The 21,138-nt window shown below is 45.4% G+C and overlaps 1 protein-coding gene across 2 annotated transcripts in view; it reads right to left on the reverse strand.

Annotated features, from left to right (window-relative positions):
- Positions 1 to 1,775: 1,775 nt before the first annotated feature.
- Positions 1,776 to 21,138, reverse strand: part of LOC144141457 (uncharacterized) — a 100,077-nt gene continuing 80,714 nt past the window's right edge. For both annotated transcript variants that reach the window (XR_013316612.1, XM_077673012.1), the window contains 2 exons: positions 16,674 to 16,717; positions 1,776 to 2,095 (listed from right to left, as the gene is read on the reverse strand). Coding sequence is in view for 1 of the 2 variants with exons in the window: in XM_077673012.1 (XP_077529138.1) it covers positions 2,071 to 2,095; positions 16,674 to 16,717 (69 nt within the window). In the remaining variant the exon portion in view is untranslated. The remainder of the gene's footprint in view (positions 2,096 to 16,673; positions 16,718 to 21,138) is intronic.

A 21,138-nucleotide genomic window follows, 5' to 3' on the forward strand; every position in this document is an offset into this window, starting at 1 on the left:
GCATGCGGGTGGCTGTTGTGGGGATGAAACGTTTCGTGCAGGCTTGTGCGTTACAACATGTTGTCGCAGCCAAACGGCGCCTGTGTTCAACCTTCTAGCTTGCGAGTTCAGACGGTCGGCCATTCGCGGTCCGCTCAGCCAGCCCGCTGCGTGGGTGCGCTCTGCTTTGGATCGGACCGCGGCGGACCGTGACGTTTCATCACGTGACCGATTGGACCGCGGGGACTCGGTCCGTCGTATGGATCGGCCTTAATGGGGGTCCGCGGACTTCGAAATCTTTTGGGTGTGCGAGTCTGTTATGGTTACTCCCTTTTTGCTGCCTTTATCCAAACCTTGACGCCAGGACGTAAAAGAGGGGACGCTTAAGCTTTGCGTTTAAATGTTGAACTCGATACCTTTGTCGTGCTCAGCGACGAGGAATACTCTGTAGAACGTTCGGTAGAGCTCTACGGCTGCGTATTCATCCCGCGTGTCAGGCAGAGTTATACCGCTGGACGCCGGACTTTCCTCTATCTACCCGCCTATTTCTTCTTCTTTTTAAGGAACTATATCTACCTTATAACCGGTCATGAACGATTTGCTCATTATTTCTACTGTCTTAAGATTATGGGGCTCAGCGCGCCGAAGCTCCTTCTTTTTCTTTTTTTTAATTTTCTCCGCTGCACGTATTACTCCGATAATCCGAATTAGGACATTTTGCTTCCTGTTTGCTTACTTTACCTGCATTTCTTTCCGACATTGTAGACAATTCTGCGACACGCAACTTGCTTGTTGTCGAATGTATTTCTTACCCTAAAACTTGCCTTTTCTTTTAAAAAAAAATGACTGGGCTTTTTAGTCCCGTTAGTTTTTATTGGCTTTTAACTGCCACACTTTTACTGAAGCTAGTGTTGTTCCCCACTTCATTTTAGAGCGAAGCTGTTAGCCTCTAGGTGGTCGGAAAATATAGTGTCGTAAACAAACATCTTTGGGAGGACCCAGAAGTTCTCGCATAAGAATGCAAGAGCATGGGTTAGGCTAATCAGGCAGACATATAGAGGTCAGAATAGCTTAATGGAACCACAAAACAAGCACAGATACCGCATTATGGATCATAAGGTGTCTGTATAAAATGGGAACACACCAGCATTCGTTCCTGGTAAAGACTGTGTCTGTAGAATATCTTTGAAGGCTAGGCAGGACTATTGTCACTAAGTAGCCAGGACGCGCAGTGCATCCTCCAGGCCAAGCAGAGCTTAGCATTACCGCCACAGATGCCGAGCGGAAGCGACAATCCTGCCGAGATGACCAGAAACATTACATACCCTCCTCTATCACTGTTTGTAATGGTTTACAACAGCTTCGCTGGACATTCACTTTTGCGGGGAGCGATGGCGACCATTTTTATCTTTTTATGGAGGACACAGATGTTTAATATGCATGGAAAAGGCTGCGCTAAAGTTTCATTTTCCGGTCGACCCATTACATTTAGGTGGTCTCCCGCAGAAACCATGTGAGCTTCCCAAGCGATGTCTCGCCGCACAAGTAAAGAACAACTCGGCAACCGCCCGGAGCAGTACAGCGACCACACTGCCGGGGAGCCCCACGATATAAACAAGGCCCAGCGGCTCTTCGGATGCGGGAAGATAGCGTTCCAGTTGTGAATACGCGGATTCACGCCCTGTATAATCCGCCTGCAAGGCGCTTGCTGTATCCCAGCGCTATCGGTGGGGTTCCTTTGTGGCTTTTTATAAGAAAACAGGAAAATAATTCACAGTGGAGATGTTCCGCCGAATGTGGAACTTTTTATTTCCCATTGAGGGGATATACATCCATGGTTTCTGCTCAGCAATGTGCATAGCCTAATGTAAGAAATCTCTAATGTTACGAAATCTAGTCTCACTAGGATTCTCACTTTATTGTTTTCTTTTCCTTTGTCTCCTTTGTAGTTGCGGTTTCATAGTTGTGTTTTTGCACACATGGCCGTAAAGAATTTCATCAGTATTGCCTTGGCACTGTCCTTCTTCGAATTCAATTATGCAGTAACCACGAGCCCGAAGCACTCTATATTGATCTGCTTTCACCCATACTTCACACCAAAGTCGTCTTGTGCCATCTGAAATATTTGTATACATAAGTATCACTGATATGTCAACAACAACACCCGAATGTCACTACAATGTGTTCTAAAGCGAAGCTTTGTGTGGCTATGTTTGTGTAAATTTTTCATGCATACGAACAAAACCTGCGGAGGCTTCATGCGTCTTCGAAGCATCAGGTGTTTCACAGCATGAGTTGTTGGAGAAGAAATGCCCGCGTTCGTGTTTTCCAAGCGTTAGGGCACACCCTTTCCGCAGGCCGTTCAAAACATAATTTCTTACTCAATCTCGTACGTACCATCACTGTCTGCTTTCGTACCGCCTGTTTCTGTTGTAACCCAAGCGCATGCGTGTCCAGTTCCTTACATTTATTCGTGAGCGCGGTCTACTTTCGCACCGGCCTAGTTTGTTTTGTGTTTTAAGCAGCTGCCTGTCTAGTTCACTCTAGCTCTTCAAGGCGGCGTTCCCGCCTTCATAAAAAGTTACCATTCTCTGTTTTGAATTTCGCGTTTCTCTCGTCTAAATGGGAAGGCCCCGTATACGTCGTACTACAGACTCCGTGTTTATGTACGTCCCCATACTGGAATGCCTCATTATTTTTTAGCGCCTTTTAAACATTTTAATGATGTAACATTGCGTAACAAATGTCCGCACATGAGGGGTTGGTCGTGAAGTAATGGTTACTTTAAAGTGAAATAAGGCAGTGTGCCACAAAATAATTGTTATCATTTTGTAATGCTAAGCATATTCTTGCCATAGACTGACTGGCTAATTCTACCAGTGTATAGACCAGCATTGAAATACAAAAGATGTCGGCTGCCTAGTTCAGCAAACCCGGGATACGCAATTCGAAAGCCTGGCTTAGCCTGGCTGACTCACTTGGTTAACATTTGATTTAGATGTAATTCCTACACTATTATACCAAAATCTGACTGTGTCAACGGTTGTGGGCCGCTTCCGGAGTTTTCGAAGCCCAGCGGCTTGCTCTTCCACAGTCTCCGACACAAGCTTCCCACGCCTCGCATTCCATTCAGGCAGCACGCCGGGCGATTTTAGCCGTCGTCTCGAGGCGACGCCATTTGCGACAATTGCCCCAAGCCCCAGCTCCCACGAACGCTCAGAGAAAAGCAGGTGGCCCAGCACCGAGCCATCTGTGGCCAAGTTCGAATGCACGCGGGAGAGTCACGTGGCGAGGCGGCGACCCAGCTGCAGAAGAGTTCACAGGCTATGCCGGGATTGGCGTAGGCGCCGGGTGGCTAGCGTACGCGGCTGTCAGCGGAGCGCGGCCCGGCGAGTCACGCGATGCATTTTAATATGTTTCGCGCAGCTGCGAACAAATGAAGGTCAAATTCTACGCAACGGTGAAACCGCTTCACGAGATTAGTAAAGCTATGCTCTAAATGTTTGTTTCCCCAGTTGAAATGCATTTTATTGGGCTGTGTGTTTGACATGACTGAGGAAATAACAAATTGCCGTATGCAATAGTTTATTGCAGAATACCAAGCACGCTCTTCGCTCTGGATATTTCACAAATCACACATTTTAATAGACACAAAAAACAACTACAAGAATAAATAACCACCTGTGAACAGTTTATATTGTCACCAATGTTCTGCTATGGTAGTAAATCAAACGTAAAGTTAAAAATGTGTTTTTTCGGGGACACCAGACTTTTTCTATATAGCCTAATTACCACATGTGGTTGATTTTCTCCCTACCAGATTGCGTGACAGTTGGAGTTTTTTCTGCGGTGACCCCATCCCTTTCCGCCAAATTCGATGACTTCCGGATCTCGGGATACCGCTGATACCGCAGTATGCAAGTTATCCCAGGGCTTGCCATGCGCATGCTGGCATTTATCTTTGTGCAACATGCTTAAATACGGAAGTGTACCTTGCTGCGCGCAAAAAGGTATCCAAGAATTATCAAAGAAAGAGTGTAACTGTGCTAGCTTCGGGTGCTTTTTTCTTCCTCAGCTTAAGCACAGGGTCAAGCCTACGACAAGCCGTTCGCTAGTGCCGAGTGCTTTTCGCGGAGAAATAATTATGTCGCAGGCGTAGTCCCAAAGTAAATAACATCTGAAAGAATAAAAGGCCCAAATGGGAGCAGTTTTTTGCCTTTGTTCGCCGCAGAGCTCTCCTGTCTGCTTGTAGTCGCGGCGCCATGCATCTGCGATGTTGTGAGCTAGAGAGAGAGAGAGAGAGGGGGGGGGGGGGCTCTTTAATGTCAACTGATGAGATCAGCCGTGCTAGTGATAAGGCTTGCTGCGCCAGATGGGGAATGGCTACAGGGATGAAAGGTGGATGCTGGACATCACAGTTACAGGAGCGAAAAGACAAACAGGAATTAAATGTTAAAAACGAGAAACAAGGAAATGCTGTTAGCAAAGTTCAGAGATAAAAATAAATTGGAACAAGAAATCGTTAACGTGAGCTCTGAATAAAAAAAATTCCGCCATCTCCACGAAGTGAACTATGATGAGAGGGGCGAAGCTCCAATGCTTATCGGTAAAACCGTGAAACATTCGCTCGCACATCATTTGAAGAGTCGATACGTTGTTGTACGGGTGTTTTTATGCACACCTATATACATGGTGTTTATTATTTCCATATCGATGCAATTATACAGACTTATATAAACGAAAGATGCAATCATTTACATATTGATGAAATTATATACAAGGATTACATTACTGATTACAAAGCTGTGGAAAGCGCTTTCCTTTGAAGATTATAATTTTGTGGTCGGTGAAGTACGTGGCGAGAGGATCTTGGATGAGAGGTTGTATTTGGAAGTTGGAGAAGGCGTCGATGTTTGCGGTGGTTATGTAGGGGTTATTTTAGACGATGAGAATCTCCATGGGTAAGTTGGCGAATTCGGTGTGTGACATTTTAGCCACCTTTGCGTCGCCTTCTGCAGAGCGTCTTGTGTCGTGTACTCCCGGTACGTGTCTTGAGCTCGCAGGCGATGAACGACAACCTCTTCCTCTTCCTGTTCTCCTTGTTGGGTAGCAACGAACGTGTTGAACGTTTTGTCGTCTTCGGCCAATCTTTGGTTGGCCAATCCCCAGGGGGATCCTGCCACAATCATCATTAATGTGCTGTGCCGTATAAAACGGCAACGAGGGACGTGACAGGGCCAGAGCAAGGGGAGCTTCGCCCCTAAAATACAAAGTAAACGGGGACGCCATAGAAAGGACACCAACCCAGGAAAAAGAAATAGATAAAGACCACCGCTCGAGAAAGTACATTTCTTGAGACACTCGCACTGTTTTCGATCCAAAGGGATTTGTCCAGCTGAGAGTCTTGCAAGAATGGGAGCAAAACTCTTGTCCCCATTGCGAGTTTCTGTGAACACGATTCGCCCAAGGCCACTGAAAATAACAAATGTCGAGCCTGCTGCATGCCCTACATTTAAGAGGGAGCTCGCTGCAGTTTTTCGCGCAGCAGGGAATCGAGGGCAGGCGCTTTTGTAACCGGGCATCCTACCGCAGTCCTCAAGGTTGTGACTCGCATCCTAGCTTTTCATCGATGTTGGGCATTAGCCATTCCGACGCTGTCCCCGCTGTTGGGACTGGCCATATCACCACAGCCACCATGGTTGTGACTGGCCATCCGAGCGCAGTCACCGGTGTAGCGGCGTTGCCTTGCTCCGTCCGCAATTTACGCGGCACAGAGCAGAGTGATGAAGTTATCGAGCCGAAGAAAACTTGAAGTAACATTTATATACAGTATGATCAAGGGTAAGCAAATGTTACATGACTCGCAAAAAGGCGACAGCACCTCTCCACTCGGTGCCGCCAAAAAGTGCCGCCGCAGAATGCCGCTGAAGAAGGCCGACTATAAGTGCCTCCAGGGTTTTTATACCCACGGAAGTTCGTTGGAGTCCCGAGAAGTTTGAATGGCTCCAATCAGGACTTTTGATGGCCGAAGCTTGGAATCCGACGAATGTAAACGAAACGGTTTCGTCAACCGAGAAGTCACGATGGGGAAAGGGACGGCGACGCCCACGCCGTCTCCGCGACGCCGCCTTCAGGCAAGTAGCAGCCTGTCGGTAGCCGGCCATTCACCCGATGCATGACTCGGCCGAGCCGCCGCGACGCAGAAGGATGAGGCGACTATGCAGCGGTGCTTGTTTAGCTTCCTTCCTCTCGGGAGAAAGGAAGCTGGGTCATGTTCCGCAGAAAATGGCTTTCGCTGGCGCGTGCGTCGGATATAATGTTGCTACAGACACATCAGAGCGAGAGGCTGGAAGCTCCGCTTTAGTGAATGAAACTGTACCAAGTGCAGAATGTGCATGAAGCTTAAGTATTGTACACGAGGCAAGGCAGTGAAGAATTGTAGGATAAATCCTTGTCAAGCAAGATCACAAAAAGTTCAAGTTGAATCACTCAGCTTGTAAAAGAGTGAGATCTAAACTTGACAATTTATTGTACCTGTTTTCCATGCTCAGCTGATGATTGGTGGACAAGTGGGGACAACAACTGGCAGAAAGGGCCGTTAACATTCAGTTCATGTGTGTATGTAAATAAAAGTGCTGGAATGAAATTTTCGTGTTTCGTTTTTGTCATTGCTGTGGGTGCTCACCAGCCCAGGAATCATTCAATGGAACATTAGGTGGTCGAACGCAGGGTGAGTAATTATATTGAAACTTGTTGATTAGTGCAAAATATGTCTAACTCCCCCATTTTCATTCCGGTGTCATCGATTTACTCGGCGCCGCTCAGGGGCTCCTCCTCACCACCGCTGACAGCTCTTTCACAATTATCTTCCGCCTCGCCTCCACCAATGCCCCCTTGCGAAATCACGCAGTCGGCAGCTAAGGGCGGTAATCGGTAATCAGATGATTTCGAAAAATAAACAGAAGCATGGATGAGTGTAGAAAACGCACTGACGATTACTACACTCCGTAATATTGAATTTGTGCGCAGCACGAGCGGCAGTCTTCTCGGTCACAGCTCATTTCTGCTGCGTCTCGGGAAGTGTTCGCGTGATCAGCGAACTTACGGCGGCGTGCGCTATTCTGCTGCTACCAGCCAGAATGTTGCAATCGTGTTGGAACCTTCCACGCAAATGTCACGTGGTTCGAATTAGCCCCGTACAAAGAAGCAGCAACCATGTTGTAGCATATCGTGTTGGAACCTCCCACGCAAACGTCACGTGGTTTGGATTAGCGGAGAATGGAACAGCTTCAGGAGAAAGTGTTAGGGGGAGGGCGTTCCTTGCTGGCGAAACATAAAACGTGCGAGGGCAAGGCAGTGAGAGCGATGACGCCGTAGCCGCACGTGTCGTACTCCACTTCACACTTCACTAGACGCTCCTCTCGGTTTTCTTTCTTTCGTCGCTACTGCGTTCGCTCAATCGGTTACGTGGACATGAACAGACGCCGCTCCCGCAAAGCCCAGGTAACGGCTGCCAAAGGGCTGCCCCCTAAAACGACCTAAACCCGCCGTCGCCGTTTCAACTGAAATTCACTTCGCCAAGTATCTGCGAAACCCTACCCGTAGAAGAGATATTTTCCCAGTTGGAACGCCGGCTTGAGCCCATATTTATGTGTCTTCTAGGAATGCCTTCCGAGCGACATTTTCGCCGGTGTCTTGCATGCCTAAGTATTCGCTATCACCTGTTACCGGTTTATGCGTTCACGGTTTGTGGGGAGAAAAAGGGGGCGTGCACGCACAGCTAGAACCGGCATTTCACCACTACCGATGAAATGCCGGTTGTACTGGTATTTATTTGTCGAAATTTACATGGCTCAATGCGGTTAGTTGGCAGTCTTCCTTAACCGAGTGTTTGGTGTTTGGCAGTCTTCCTTAACAGTAAGATACATACGAAGGGAAGGAAAACGAACATGTTTGTATGCGAGAATAGAGCTCAAGGGCTTCCAGCTTTTAAATCGTTATGGGACCGATGCATGCCGTTCGTTTGGAGGAAAAAGAGCCAGAATCCAAGCAATGGCCCGAGCGCAAGCGCGAATGGATGCAAAAACAACAGAAAGCTGCTGGCGCCGCCGTTACCGCCTCAAGTGCAGCTGGTGGAGTAGCGGCGAAACCCTCCCGGATGAACAGCCCGCTTGTAACGCTTGCGTGAGTCAGTATCACTTCTTCAGAGGGCTTTCAGGGGATATTTTGGATGGCGTCTGTCAATTCTAGGAGCGCGCACATGACCGGCTGCCGATTTATACGTGCCCAGGTGTAGTGGAGAATAGTGGGAGGAAGCAGGCGAGGCATGCAGGCGCAGCTATACGTTTCATGCCCGTGCTGGTGGATGGCATGTCCGTTTTACTGGTACAAGATTCAAACGCAAATGTTAAACGTCCCAGTGGGACCCGTCGGGAGTCGTTAGTGGTAGAGCGGATTAGGTTTGTGTGTTAGGCTATGGTGAGATTACTGATGCAAAAACCACATCGTGATATATGGGCGTAAAAAAACAGCAATGTCACGCAGTTCGGGTGGCTGAGACGTGAAATGACGTCATTCTTTAAAGTTATTACGACAGTTGTCGCAACAGTCTGAACCCGGCCTTACACAAACAAGAAGATGCTTACGACGCATTAGAGACACAGATTGTTCCATGTTTATCTGAAAAAAACAAACCTTAGATTCATCAGAGGTTCATTCAGCTGATTGTCAAAGAAATATGGTCCATCGCAAATTACAATAAATGTATTTTATTTCGTGCACCCTTTGGAATGCATCCAGCTTTGCAGGTCATCCTTCTTCATAGATTGGAAGGGCACTAATTTTTTTGACATTTTTGGCTTCAACAAAACGAACACCAAGACGGCCGTCATTAGAGAATGGCGCTTTCGTGTGAGTGTTCTCGTTGCATCATGGTCAGTCTGGGCGCGCGCGCTAGAATGAGCAAGTGCGCCCAGGCTGGCCCTGGTCACACGCGCCCGAGCTACACGATATCAATCCTAAAACTGTGACGTTACTCACAAGGAAGTGCAGCGTGCACCATCAGCAGCCAGTGTGTTGGCTGTCACTGGAGCCCTAATGTCAGGAGGTTGGGGCAAATTGCATAGCGAGGCACTCCACGCGTCTTGCATATGCCACTCTCAAAAGGCTATTCATCCGGAGCTTTCTTGTGCATGCAAAGATTAAATTTGATTAAAAATATGTTATACTGAATGGCTGCAATTAACGTCTTCATATACAGAGGTAACATTTTGCATAATATTTCAGCTTTTATATTTCGTATCAGTGTTCCTTAAAGTAGAGCCTAATCATGCTATGAACGTTTAATAGTGCTACTCTTAAGGCATTTTTTACATGATATAAGCTGACTTGTTTTGAGTTTGGAGTTAATAGAGACCATAACATTCTGTCCGCCCATTCCTGGCCATCAGTATTTCTAAGTCGTTCTTCAAAACAGCTTTTGCTCTGCACTTCTCCGAAATGTCCACGACACCTAAGTGAACTTAGTCGTGATTAATGCAGTATCATGGAAAGGTCGAGTAATCTCCACCCTTGCACTACACTGGCAGAGCATCATCCTGACATCAGCACAGGGTTTTGTTTTGCCGAATCTTTGCCACTTCGAACCACTATAGAACTTGCTGCCCACATATGGGTGCTCTTCAGCTAAATGAGCCTTAGGTGTCACAAGAGTGAGAGTAATAACTTTAAATAGTGTTTAGAAATAAGCACTATGCAATAGCTCTCTTGTTTAGAAGGTCGACCGACCTCATGGCGACTGTAGGATGTGACTTGTTTCCTTAGGGGCAAAATCATAGAAAGAGACGGCCAAGTAAGTCATCGCTACACGACAGCTTCAGCGACGCCCAATTGGGGTTGCCCGCAATTTACGTGCAAGCAAAATTGTATGCAAGATGTTTACAGTAGTTTTGCCCGGTTCAAAGAGACTACTGCTATACAAAATTTTGAGGAAAGCTAGAGTTGGTCGTATTTTCATTGGTATTAGGGTTTTTAGTGAAAATGTGCCAATTTATTATTTATTTTACACATTTTAACTGCTACACGAACGTTAATTTGTAGATGCGGCTTTTTCATGTATTTTATGTGCTATATTTATTTATTCAAGATACCCTTATGGCCGCCCGGACATTAATGGCGGGTGTGGGGCCTCAGCATATTAAACTAAGAATAATAACATAATAGAATTCTGCCATATGCGTACAAGAAAAAATAAATGAAAACAACACAGCAGAAACATCACTGTCCATACGATTACTAAAAATGTACACACAAGTAACACAATAACAGTATACTTTGTTTAAGCTATTTGGTAATTTGAATTTTGAATTAAGGTCTCCTAATGAAATAAGTGCAATGCTTGACCGGTTTTCAAACCGCGATTTCTCAGAGTTCTCAAAAAGCTTCTGGATGCACTAGAACGTTTGTGCTGGGCACCTCTGGTACCTGTCATCTTCTTTAGCTGTTAAACTGGGAATAAATAAAACTAAAAACTTGCCCCTTCATTTGGTATATTCCTTTCACATTTTGCAAATAAAATAGTGCAGGAACGTTGAAATATAGTGGAGGACAATATACGAGCACTTGCACGTCGTCATCTCCTGGTCACTTACCTGGTATTTGTGCTGTAGTTTAAACAACTGCCGGGTAGTCAACACCCACAACCATTTCAAGTGGCACCCCTCAAGCTAACAGTTTATAATTCGTTTGCCCGAGGAACATTTCAAAGGCTATCACAAGAAGACATGATAGATTGGTATGCAACACTGCAGGTTTTTTTACAAATCCAGTTTCTAAAAATTTTGACTTATTTAGTACTGGTCTTGACATCTGCTCTTGAGGCGTGTAAGTTGGAAGGAATCTAATGCTTCTCTACATCGGTTACTACAAAGTGCTATAGTGTCACAGCAATCAAGCATCTTGTAATAACACAAACTTGGTTAGGTCATCTATAGTCAATAAATGGGCATTTTGGAATGACCAGATAAGGAAACTGCCTCGTCCTATCTCATCCTCATCCTACGATTTTTTAGTTTATATTTGACACACTGTACAAGCAAAACTGCTATTGCGATTACTGTTCTCCCCGGTATACGCCCGCGCTTCTAGAAAATCTCGCAGGTCTGCAACGACTTTTCCTTCGATTTTCTCATTGTTCTCGGAAGAAGCAAGGAACATAAAATATGATTCACTGCCGGAGAAATAATGAATGAAACGTCCTCCAAGTCTGATGATTGGTTGGTGTGGCAGCAGCAATATTATGGGGATATGAAGGCAAAAACTAAAGGCATAAAGGAACCACCAAAGGACAAACTCGGGCAGGCACGCTCCGCATTCGTAAAACAATATCGTAAAACAAGAAAGGCGTCAAGACTGAATTAATTACAAAAAGAAGCTTTATCTCCAGCTGTTTCTTACGTAGTCTGCTGCTAGACGCCGGTATCAGCTCCTTACAGGGAAATTCCTAGGAGGCGACGCCCGAGGCTACAACAAGCCCGCTCGCTTCAACAACAAATTCCCTAAATGTCCCCAACTGTTGTTCCCAACTGACAGTGGTTTTAGGAGCCAATAAAAACTTGGAATATTTTCCTCCTTTTAGCCGCATGCCCACTGAGCTATCTCACCCACTTATAAACGCCCGCTAAGAATTTGGTATACTTACCTAAGCGTCAACGAATATTGTTGCGTGTGTCTTGTTTTGGCTGTATTTTACACATTCCGGCAGTTAAAGCGCTTGTTTCTCACGCAGCACTTTTGCTGACAAGGCCAAATATGCTAGTGCTACAAGCGATTTAGCCATAGCTCCCTATTTGACTGAAGAAAAGCTATCGCAGATCATCCCCGATCTCTTCTACGCAAGTCACGGTAGCCACAAATGAAATGAACTACGCCGCCAGTTTAGTAACACTTGTTTGTAATGCACCGATCTTGTCAGGCCACATCACGCTAATTAACCCCTTGTGTAAAACGACTGCTGACAGCAGCGAAAACCTCTGTAGTTGTATAGTACATGCGTATATTGCAGGGCAAGCGACGAGCGAAACGAAAACCGTAATGGGCACATCAAACAAGTACTTGGGCAACAGCGACGAGCGGAAAAAATGTTACAGGCCGTTGCCAGCAGCCCATGTAAAAATAGAAGATATAAATCCTGCCTACACGCCCTCAAATACATCTGTACAGCCTATTAAGTTTGTTTCGAACGAAAAGCAAACAAGGCTGCAGCAATCAACTGTGCTTGCCTTGGTATGAGCCAAAGGATATGTTGACATCGGTATTTGGTAGGGCTTCTCTGATGGCTGTTAAAGGAAAAATACAGTGTGAACAGTCAGGGCACAAACGTGTGCATCTAGCGTCTATCATACACTGTTTGATAGCGTCTATCAAACCTGCTGTTATCAGGAAACAAATACTTCACAGTGAACAGTTTGGCTGTGCATGGTACCGTTCATTAAAAAAGAAAGCAGAAGGTATGGCTAGTCCCTTCTTGTTATGTTTAACAGTTTGTTGCTTCACCCCAGTGCTTTTATGTATTAAGCATGTCCCATCAGCCCCTGTTTTCAAATACTGAAATTCCTGTTGGAGCGTTGAAAGTTTAAACTCAGGGATTTCTTCAACTCCCCAACACTCCACTAGAAGAATTTTTAACACCCCCAAAACAACATTCTGGATAAACTCTTGTTTAAACTCAATTTAGGCATCTTCCAGTAAGCTCCATAATAACATTCGCTGAAGAAACAAGGGATGTTAGTTACACTGAAAATGATAAATGGTGCATTTTAGTTTTAATCTGTTGTTAACTTATAACGTCCTCGATCAACACACACCGGGTTTGCCCCCAAAAACGGCATAATGCATAGTGCCCTGTGGCGGTGCGCACCGGCACGGAGTGTTGATTGGGAACAAAGTGAGCGGTTCTAACCAAGTGCCAACTCTTAAACTAAGAAAACAACTCATAAAAACGCTCAAAAGTAGCAATACAGCAGCGTAACATGACACAGAGCTACTCGAAAGTGATATTTTTGAAGACCAATTATTATGTGTACATACAACCCATATCCGTCACACATGTGCGACAACATACTTTCACCGCTTCCACTAAACCTCTACATACAAGCTGCCTGTCATCTTCATTGCAGCCATAATACGAGCGCCTGTTTCGTTCCACCCTTCCGCAACAGCAAAGCATGTAGGTCTTCATGGTCTAGGCACTCCAGTGACCGTTCATGATAATTAGGTCTTCATGGTCTAGGCACTCCAGTGACCGTTCATGATAATTCAATCGAACGAAGCGAATGCCAATCTCCAACTGGCTGGCAATTCATTCAGCCTTCTTTGCAGTACAAGAAGTTCGCGTCCTCATTTACAATCTCTGGCCGTTGTTGCCACCCATTCGGAGCTTGTCGCATCGTTGCCCGATGAATTCGGAAGCAAGTCATCCTTCTCAGCAACAACATACAGCTCCGTCCACCTTCACACAAGTGCATGGATGCGCCGTCGCCACTGTCGCTGCAGCAGACGGCAGATGAAGCCGTTCTCCGGCATCGTTCGCAATGTATCTGGGGATTGCATCCCGGAGCCCCGTCGACTCCCTCAGTGTGCGGCAGAGCAACCAAAAACTTCCCCCCCGATGGTGTGCCTCAGTTGATTGAGGACAGATGGTGCACACCAGTGCAGTTTATCGACGATGAAAAGACGCACTGTTGCACCCCGGGGTGAACTGGTGCAGTTCATCGAAGATGTTGTTAGAAATCCCTGAGTGTGTTTTTACGTGTCGTGTATAAATGGCAGCTAATAATGCTGTCAGTTCACTTTGCAGCAGAGTGGAAGTGCTGTGTATTTACATTGCCCAGTCTAACATAGGGTTACTGAACGGTTGGCTAAGCAGTCTAACAAATAGTCCAAGTACCAGTTCGTGCCGCGTGGCAGATATACAAATACCTGCTGGTGTGTATGTAGGGGGGATAGGGTTAACAGATTGAAGAAGTAGACGGAGAGGGTATGAATTACAACCTGACACACACACAATAATGACTAAGAAACAAAAATATCTCACGGCTAACACGGTGTGCAGCAACCCCAGCAACACTCGCAAAAGTCATTGTGCACAAAATTTCTTTCAAGAGGTGCGACAGAAAAAAGAGGTGTAGAGAATGTACGGTGTCATCTACCAGAAATTTGTAAGCAGTTGTGAACGGGTACAGCAACACCGCAAAAGAGAACTTTCCAAAGGAAGACATCCACCTTTCCTCTAGCTATGCACACTATTGGGTGGGCAAGCTCTTTGTGCGAATAAAGCTATCACAATGACTATGGCTAAGAGATGCAACAGGAAAAAAAACAAAGAGTGTAAGGGGGGGGAGATAGCATCGCGACATTTACAAGCAGGCTGTGCGCAGTTGCTGACAAGCACAGATGAACACATACCCAAGAACGAAAATAAAGGCAAACTTAAGCACCGCCCTTATTCCGAAGGGCCAAAAAGGTTACCCATGAGGATTAAAAAGTTTGGTTGCTCAGTATCTTTTTTTTTTGTTGATATGACAAAAAATGCTGTATTCAATGACCATATTTTGTACAGAGGGCAACACCCTTGTTTATAACACAGCTTTGGTAATTATAAGCTTATCTTGCCTCGGCCAAAAATCATTTCAAGAAAACTACTGTGTCATTTTGAAGTACTGAACATATATTTTGACGTCAACTTTTTTTGGGAAAAGTTTGAGTTCGCAGTTTCGAGAGGTAACCAGTTGAAGTTGAACTCAGTGTTATAGACAAGGGTGTTGCGCACTGTACATACTCAATTCTCATTGTTGCAAACTGGACGGGGCATTGGAAGTTTGTTTAATGAGCAGAAGTCATCAGCTATCTCTCTGGGAAAGACAGAAGTTCACCGTATGTTTGGACACAGATTTTAATGACATTTTCTAGTATTTTTACGGCTAAACTACACAAAACAAACTTTAAGCAGAGGAGAAAAGTCCTCAAACAGTTAAGTGGTCTTCTACTGCTGACCACCCCTTTCAGGGCCTATAAACAAGATTGGTCAGTTTCAACTAATTGGGTAACGACCAAAATAAGGGTTTTAGAAAATGACCGAACCTAATACGGTCTGCTTTGAATACTGAGTAAGGCTAAGAACAATGCTCTACAATAACGTTTTTCTTTATTTTGAACGTTTGTTTAGTAGCAAAACCTTCTTTTATGAAGCCTTGACATTATTATGTTAAATGTTCAACCGTTTATTGATATTTGGACACAAATCTTTATCTGTTGGTAATGAAGCAGTAGATATTTTCTACTGTGCACAAGCGAAATTTATGAAATAACTGAATGACCGAGTTCGAATTATGCATCCTGTACAAACATTGACAAAAGAACAGGTTAAACAAGAATTTGAATTTTGTTTAAGTAAAGCCAGAGTGCAAGGTGTCAGCGTTTGTACTGTGCATTTTTTGTACTTGTTGACAAGGCAGAACACATGTTGTATGCAATATGTTACAGAAACCACAGGGCACACTGGGCAGATGTGTGCGATATGTCACACGTCATAAGAATACCTTTAAGACATACTGCAGATATTCTGCGACTAATCGTTGAAATCTTTATATTATAAACATATTGTCGATTTTTTTTACATGTCGTTCGACTTTACGCGATATCAGACCTTTATGATGTTGGAGCACATCGACATGTCAAAGAAGGCCTTACGATATCAGACATGTCGTAACACTTATTTCTTATGTCGTTGAAGTCTTTGTGACATCGGACCTTAATAATGTTAGAGGACAACGATATGCCATTGAAATCATTTCGATGTCAGTGACATGCCATAGAGCTTCTTAGACATGTCATTGAAATGTCGGCGACATCGAAGACGTATCATTGAAGTATTCACAATAACATTCATGTCGTATTGATATCGATGCCTTATTTTAAGCAGGGATGATGATGATGATGACAACAAGAGGTTATACCATTGTATCTCAGGGCACGAAAACACTATACTCGTAATCAATATAATGATGGTCAGATTTGTAAGCTGTTGCCAAGTTGCTGTTTTCATGCGCCGAACTTTATAGGAGCGGAGGGCCTCAGCCGTTTCAAATGTTACAGAGTTGGATGTAATAACGACCTGCGTGAGATCAAAATTATACCAGACACGTCTTTGTCAACCGCAACCACCCCTCATAATCAGCATCAGACCCAGCTTCAGCCTCAGCGGCCCATTTCCTCGGGCCGGGAGAGAAGCGCTTTGCCTAGCCGCAGCCTGCGGGCACTCCCTGCAGGTACACGGGCCTATACTGCCATTGAGTTGCACATGCAGTATTAAGTACGCGATGCCACACTGCCTAATAGGCCACCAATAAAAAAAAACAAAGCACCCTGCTTATCTCCATGTTTACACAAGCAGAAAATTGTATTTCGACAGTGCTCAAAGGTGGTCTGGAAACATATCCATGGCACCGAATATTATTTGATGGCTGGTGGGACATAGGGTATTGCACGGCTGTGGGAAGCACCAAGAACTCCGCAAGAGACATTTACCGGGCATTATTTTCCTTTCCATCTACAGCTTAATACCATTGAAACCATAAATATGCTGTAAATAACTGCAAGCAAAGCTTACATTGCAGTTCCAATTTTTTTCAGCCTACCTGCATGTCCTGGTACCAACTTTAGTATTCATGAATACGTCAACCTGGGGGAGCAGAAAATGCAGGCAATTTTAGACAGTTGCCACCTAATACAGGCGCATTCATACCCCGCTCCTCTTCCGAAGGTTTTTTGTACGAGAGTTGCGATGTTTAGTAAATCTAGATACTTTTGTCCTATTTTAGGATACTTCATGAGGCCTGTCTTTGCTGGCAATATTATTTACTTGCTTTGTCTTTTGTTAGGAGTAATTTACATTTACACTAGTATAAGGATAAATTTGATAGCTTTACCAATAAGGCATTCTGGTGCACATCCAGTACATTGCATGGTTGGTGGGGGGCGGTATTTGCCAAAGGATGTTTTCGCATGTACATAAGTAATAACCAATTGAATATCCCTATCCGTACTAAGGTAGGATGCGGCATTGGGTTATCTTAATTCGGGTGACATCGCCACTTGAACACAAAGTACAATAGCAATACAAACGTCTCAAAGCAAGGCTGAGGTTTAAATATTTTTTCATTCCAAGCATTCCACTTTCGACAGATACCCGCATTGGAAATCGAGAAGAAACACAACATCGCCTGTCGTGTGCAAAGCTCCGCGCTTCCTTTTATTTTAACGTTGTCACTTTATGCCACAGCTTGTAAATATTCGATGCACTGAGCCATACAAACATTTTACGTAGTTCTGAGAGAAAGTACTAAGAGACGCACACAATATGCGCCTATATGGGGATGCTCCGTGAGTAATGCAGGCGTCCTCCATATTACAGCCGGTTATTTATTGAAGCAACCGACACTGGAGGTACTGCAACATACTTCACCATGTGCAGTGCTGAACTGTTTCGTTGCTCATCGTGTGGAATTGGGGGGAAGGGAACTGACACAAAATACAAAGGCCCAAAACTATGAGCAATTGTCTACTGGGAATTTCGTTCAGAAAACGGTAATATATAGTACAGGTTACCCCGATATTTGGTTCATACAAGAAATAACAAAGTATAGACAAGAATATACATCGTGCACTGGGCGCCGTTACTGATGACGACGATGATGCTTAGCGGCTTCCCCTTTGTAACGGGGTGGCGTTGCACAGCGGCCGTAGTCGTAATGCCACTGTACAATCACTTCGCTAAAAAATATAAACGAAAAGTATAAAAATACAATAAAAAGAAAAAAATCAGTGCCCTACCACTCTGTGAAGAAGGATGACGTGCCAAACTGGACGCATTCAACGGAGTGCATGAAGTAAAACACATTTATCGTAATTTGCGATGGAGCATATTTCCTAGCCAATCATCTGAATGAACCTCTAATGAATCCAAGCTTTGTTTTTTTATATAAACATGGAACAGTTTTTGTCCGTAATGCGTCGTAAGCATCTTACTGTTTTTGTGAGGCCGGGCTCAGACTGTTATCCCTACTGTCGTATTAACTTTAAAGAATACATCAATTCACGTCTCAGCCAACCAAACTGCGTGACAAGGCAGTTTTTTTACATCCATATATCATATTGCAGGTTTTGCATCGGTAATCTGAACAGAGACTAACACACAAACCCAATCCGCTCTACCACTAACGACTCCCGACAGGTGCCATTGGGCCGTTTAACGTCCACGTCCAAATTTCAGCATAAAACATATAGCTGCGCGTGCACGCCTCGCCTCCTCCCTTCCACTATTCTCAACTAGAAACCGGCGCACGCATAAACCAGCAACCGGTCATGTGCGCGTGCTTAGAATTGACAAGCGCAATCGAAAATATCCCCTGAAAGCCATCTGAATAAGTGATATTGGCTCAAGCCAGCGTTCAAAGCTGGCTGTTCATCAGTGAAGGATTCACCGCTACTCCAATAGCTGAATTTGAGGCGGCAACGGCTCCGCCAGCAGCTCTGCGTTGTTTTTGCATCCATGGGCGCATGTGCTCCGGCCATGCTTCGATTCTTGCTCTTTTTCCTCCAAATGAACCGCATGCATCCGTCCCTTACAATTTAAAAGCTGAGAGCCCTTGAGCTCTACATGCCATGCCATCGTTTCTCTTCCTTTTCGTATGCATCTTACTGTGTGTGTAAGGTGTCTGTGTAACACATCAACCCACACACCAAACACTCCAGCCAACTGTCTGGCTGCCCTGCTTAGTTGGCTGTCCTCCAGGAGGAGAGCCAACTAACCGCATTGAGCCATGTAAATTTCGAAATTAAATACCAGTACAACCGGCATTTCATCGGTAGTGGTGAAATGCCGGTTCTAGCTGTGCGTGCACGCCCCCTTTTTCTCCCCACAAACCGTGAACGCATAAACCGGTAACAGGTGATAGCGAATACTTAGGCATGCAAGACACCGGCGAAAATGTCGCTCGGAAGGCATTCCTAGAAGACACATAAATATGGGCTCAAACCGGCGTTCCAACTGGGGAAATTTCTTTTCTACGGGGAGGGTTTCGCAGATACTTGGCGAAGTGAATTTGAGTGGAAACGGCGACGGCGGGTTTAGGTCGTTTTAGGGGGCAGCCGTTACCTGGGCTTTGCGGGAGCGGCGTCTGTTCATGTCCACGTAACCTATTGAGCGAACGCAGCAGTGACGAAAGAAAGAAAACGGAGAGGAGCGTCTAGCGAAGCGTAAAGTGGAGTCGACACGTGCGGCTACGGTGTCATCGATCTCACTGCCTTTCCTGTGAAACATGGTCACGTAGCGCGGCAAAGACGGCACAAAACTAAGACCACACAGGACTAACGCTAGACATCAACTGAATTTTTTACTACACACATCAAAAGATATACGGGAAGGGCGCATACGTGAACATGCTTAGAGCACAAACAAAAAAGGCAATGTCAAGTGTGCATTTTTTTACGCATGTGGCAAGTTCGCATACAGATAATCTATTTCTTTTTTGGTTCCACTAATAGATGATGTGCTTACACACTTTTCACCGGCTTTAATGATTCGCCACGCTTCAAACTATTCACGGCTGGCTTGGTCCTTAAAACAGCGCAATATTACTGTCTTCTCGTGGAACGCACTGGCAAGCGGCGGCAGTGGTGGCAACGGCGGCAGTAATATTGCCCTGTTTTAAGGACCAAGCCAGCCGTGAATTGTTTGTAGCGTGGCGCATCATGAAAACCCGTGAAAAACCCGCCGCGGTGGCTCAGTGGCTAAAGCGTTGCGCCACTGAGCACGAGGTCGCGGGTTCCATTCCCGGCCGCGGCGGCCGCTTTTTTGATGGAGGCGAAAAGCAAAAACGCTCGTGTGTACGAGATTTCGGCGCACGATAAAGATCCCCAGGTGGTCGAAATTAATCCGGACCCCTCCACTACGGCGCGCCTGATCGCCTGCGTTGCGTCGGCGCGTTAAACCCCACAATCAATCAATCAATCAATCAATCAATCAATCAATCAATCAATCAATCAATCAAAACCCGTGAAAAGTTGTGTAAGCACGGCATCTGTGAGTTTATCAAAAAAAGAAATAGATTATCTGCAGATTACTTGCCACGTGCGTAACAAAATGCACAACTTGACCTTGTCTTTTTTTCTTTTTGTTTGAGCATGTTCACGCATGCGCCCTTCCTGTATATCTTTTGATGTGTGTAGTACAAATTTCAGGGGATGTCTAGCGCTAGTCCTGCATGGTCTCTACTTTTGTACCGTCTTTATCGCGCTACTTGGCCATGTTTCACAGTTCGAACCAACTAGCCCACATTTACGCGTTGACACTGCCTTTCCCTCGCACGTTTCATGTTGTGCCGCCAAGAAACGCCCCCTTCCCCACCCCTGACACTTTCACCAGAAGCTGTTCTATTCTCCACTAATCCAAACCACGTGACGTTTGCGCGAAAGGTTCAAACATGATAGGCAACAACATGTTCGCTCCTTCCATCTGCGGGGCTAATCCGAACCCCGTGGCATTATCGCGGGAGGTTCAAACACGATTTGCAACATGCTGGCTTGCGGCGGCGGCGTACTGCGAGGTAGCAGCAGAGTAGCGCACGCCGCCGTATGTTCTCGGATCACGCGAACACTTCCTGAGACGCAGCAGAAATGAGCCGTGACCGAGAAGACTGCAGCTCGCGCTGCGCAGAAAATTTCATATTATGGAGTGTAGTAATCGTCAGTTCGTTTCATATTAGGGAGTGTAGTAATCGTCAGTTCGTTTTTTTACGCTCATCCGTGCTTCTGTTTATATTTTGCAGTCATCTGATAACCTCATACCAACCTTAGCTGCCGACGACGCGATTTGCCACAGGAGCATCGGTGGAGGCGAGGGGGAAAATTGTTGTGAAAGAGCTGTCAGCTGTGGTGAGGAGTACCCCGGAGCGGCGCCGAGTAAATCAGTGACACCGGAATGAAAAGGGTAGGGAGGGGGGGTTAGAAATTTACTGCTTTGCAGTAATACCTTTATAAAAATTTTTGTGCTAGTCTGACTTCTTCGCATGTACTCTCAGATTGTTCTGTGCTCTTTCCCCA

This window comes from Haemaphysalis longicornis, unplaced genomic scaffold (genome assembly GCF_048455015.1).
Source record: "Haemaphysalis longicornis isolate Haplotype H1 unplaced genomic scaffold, Haemaphysalis longicornis Haplotype H1 scaffold_6, whole genome shotgun sequence".
Lineage (NCBI taxonomy): Eukaryota > Metazoa > Arthropoda > Arachnida > Ixodida > Ixodidae > Haemaphysalis > Haemaphysalis longicornis.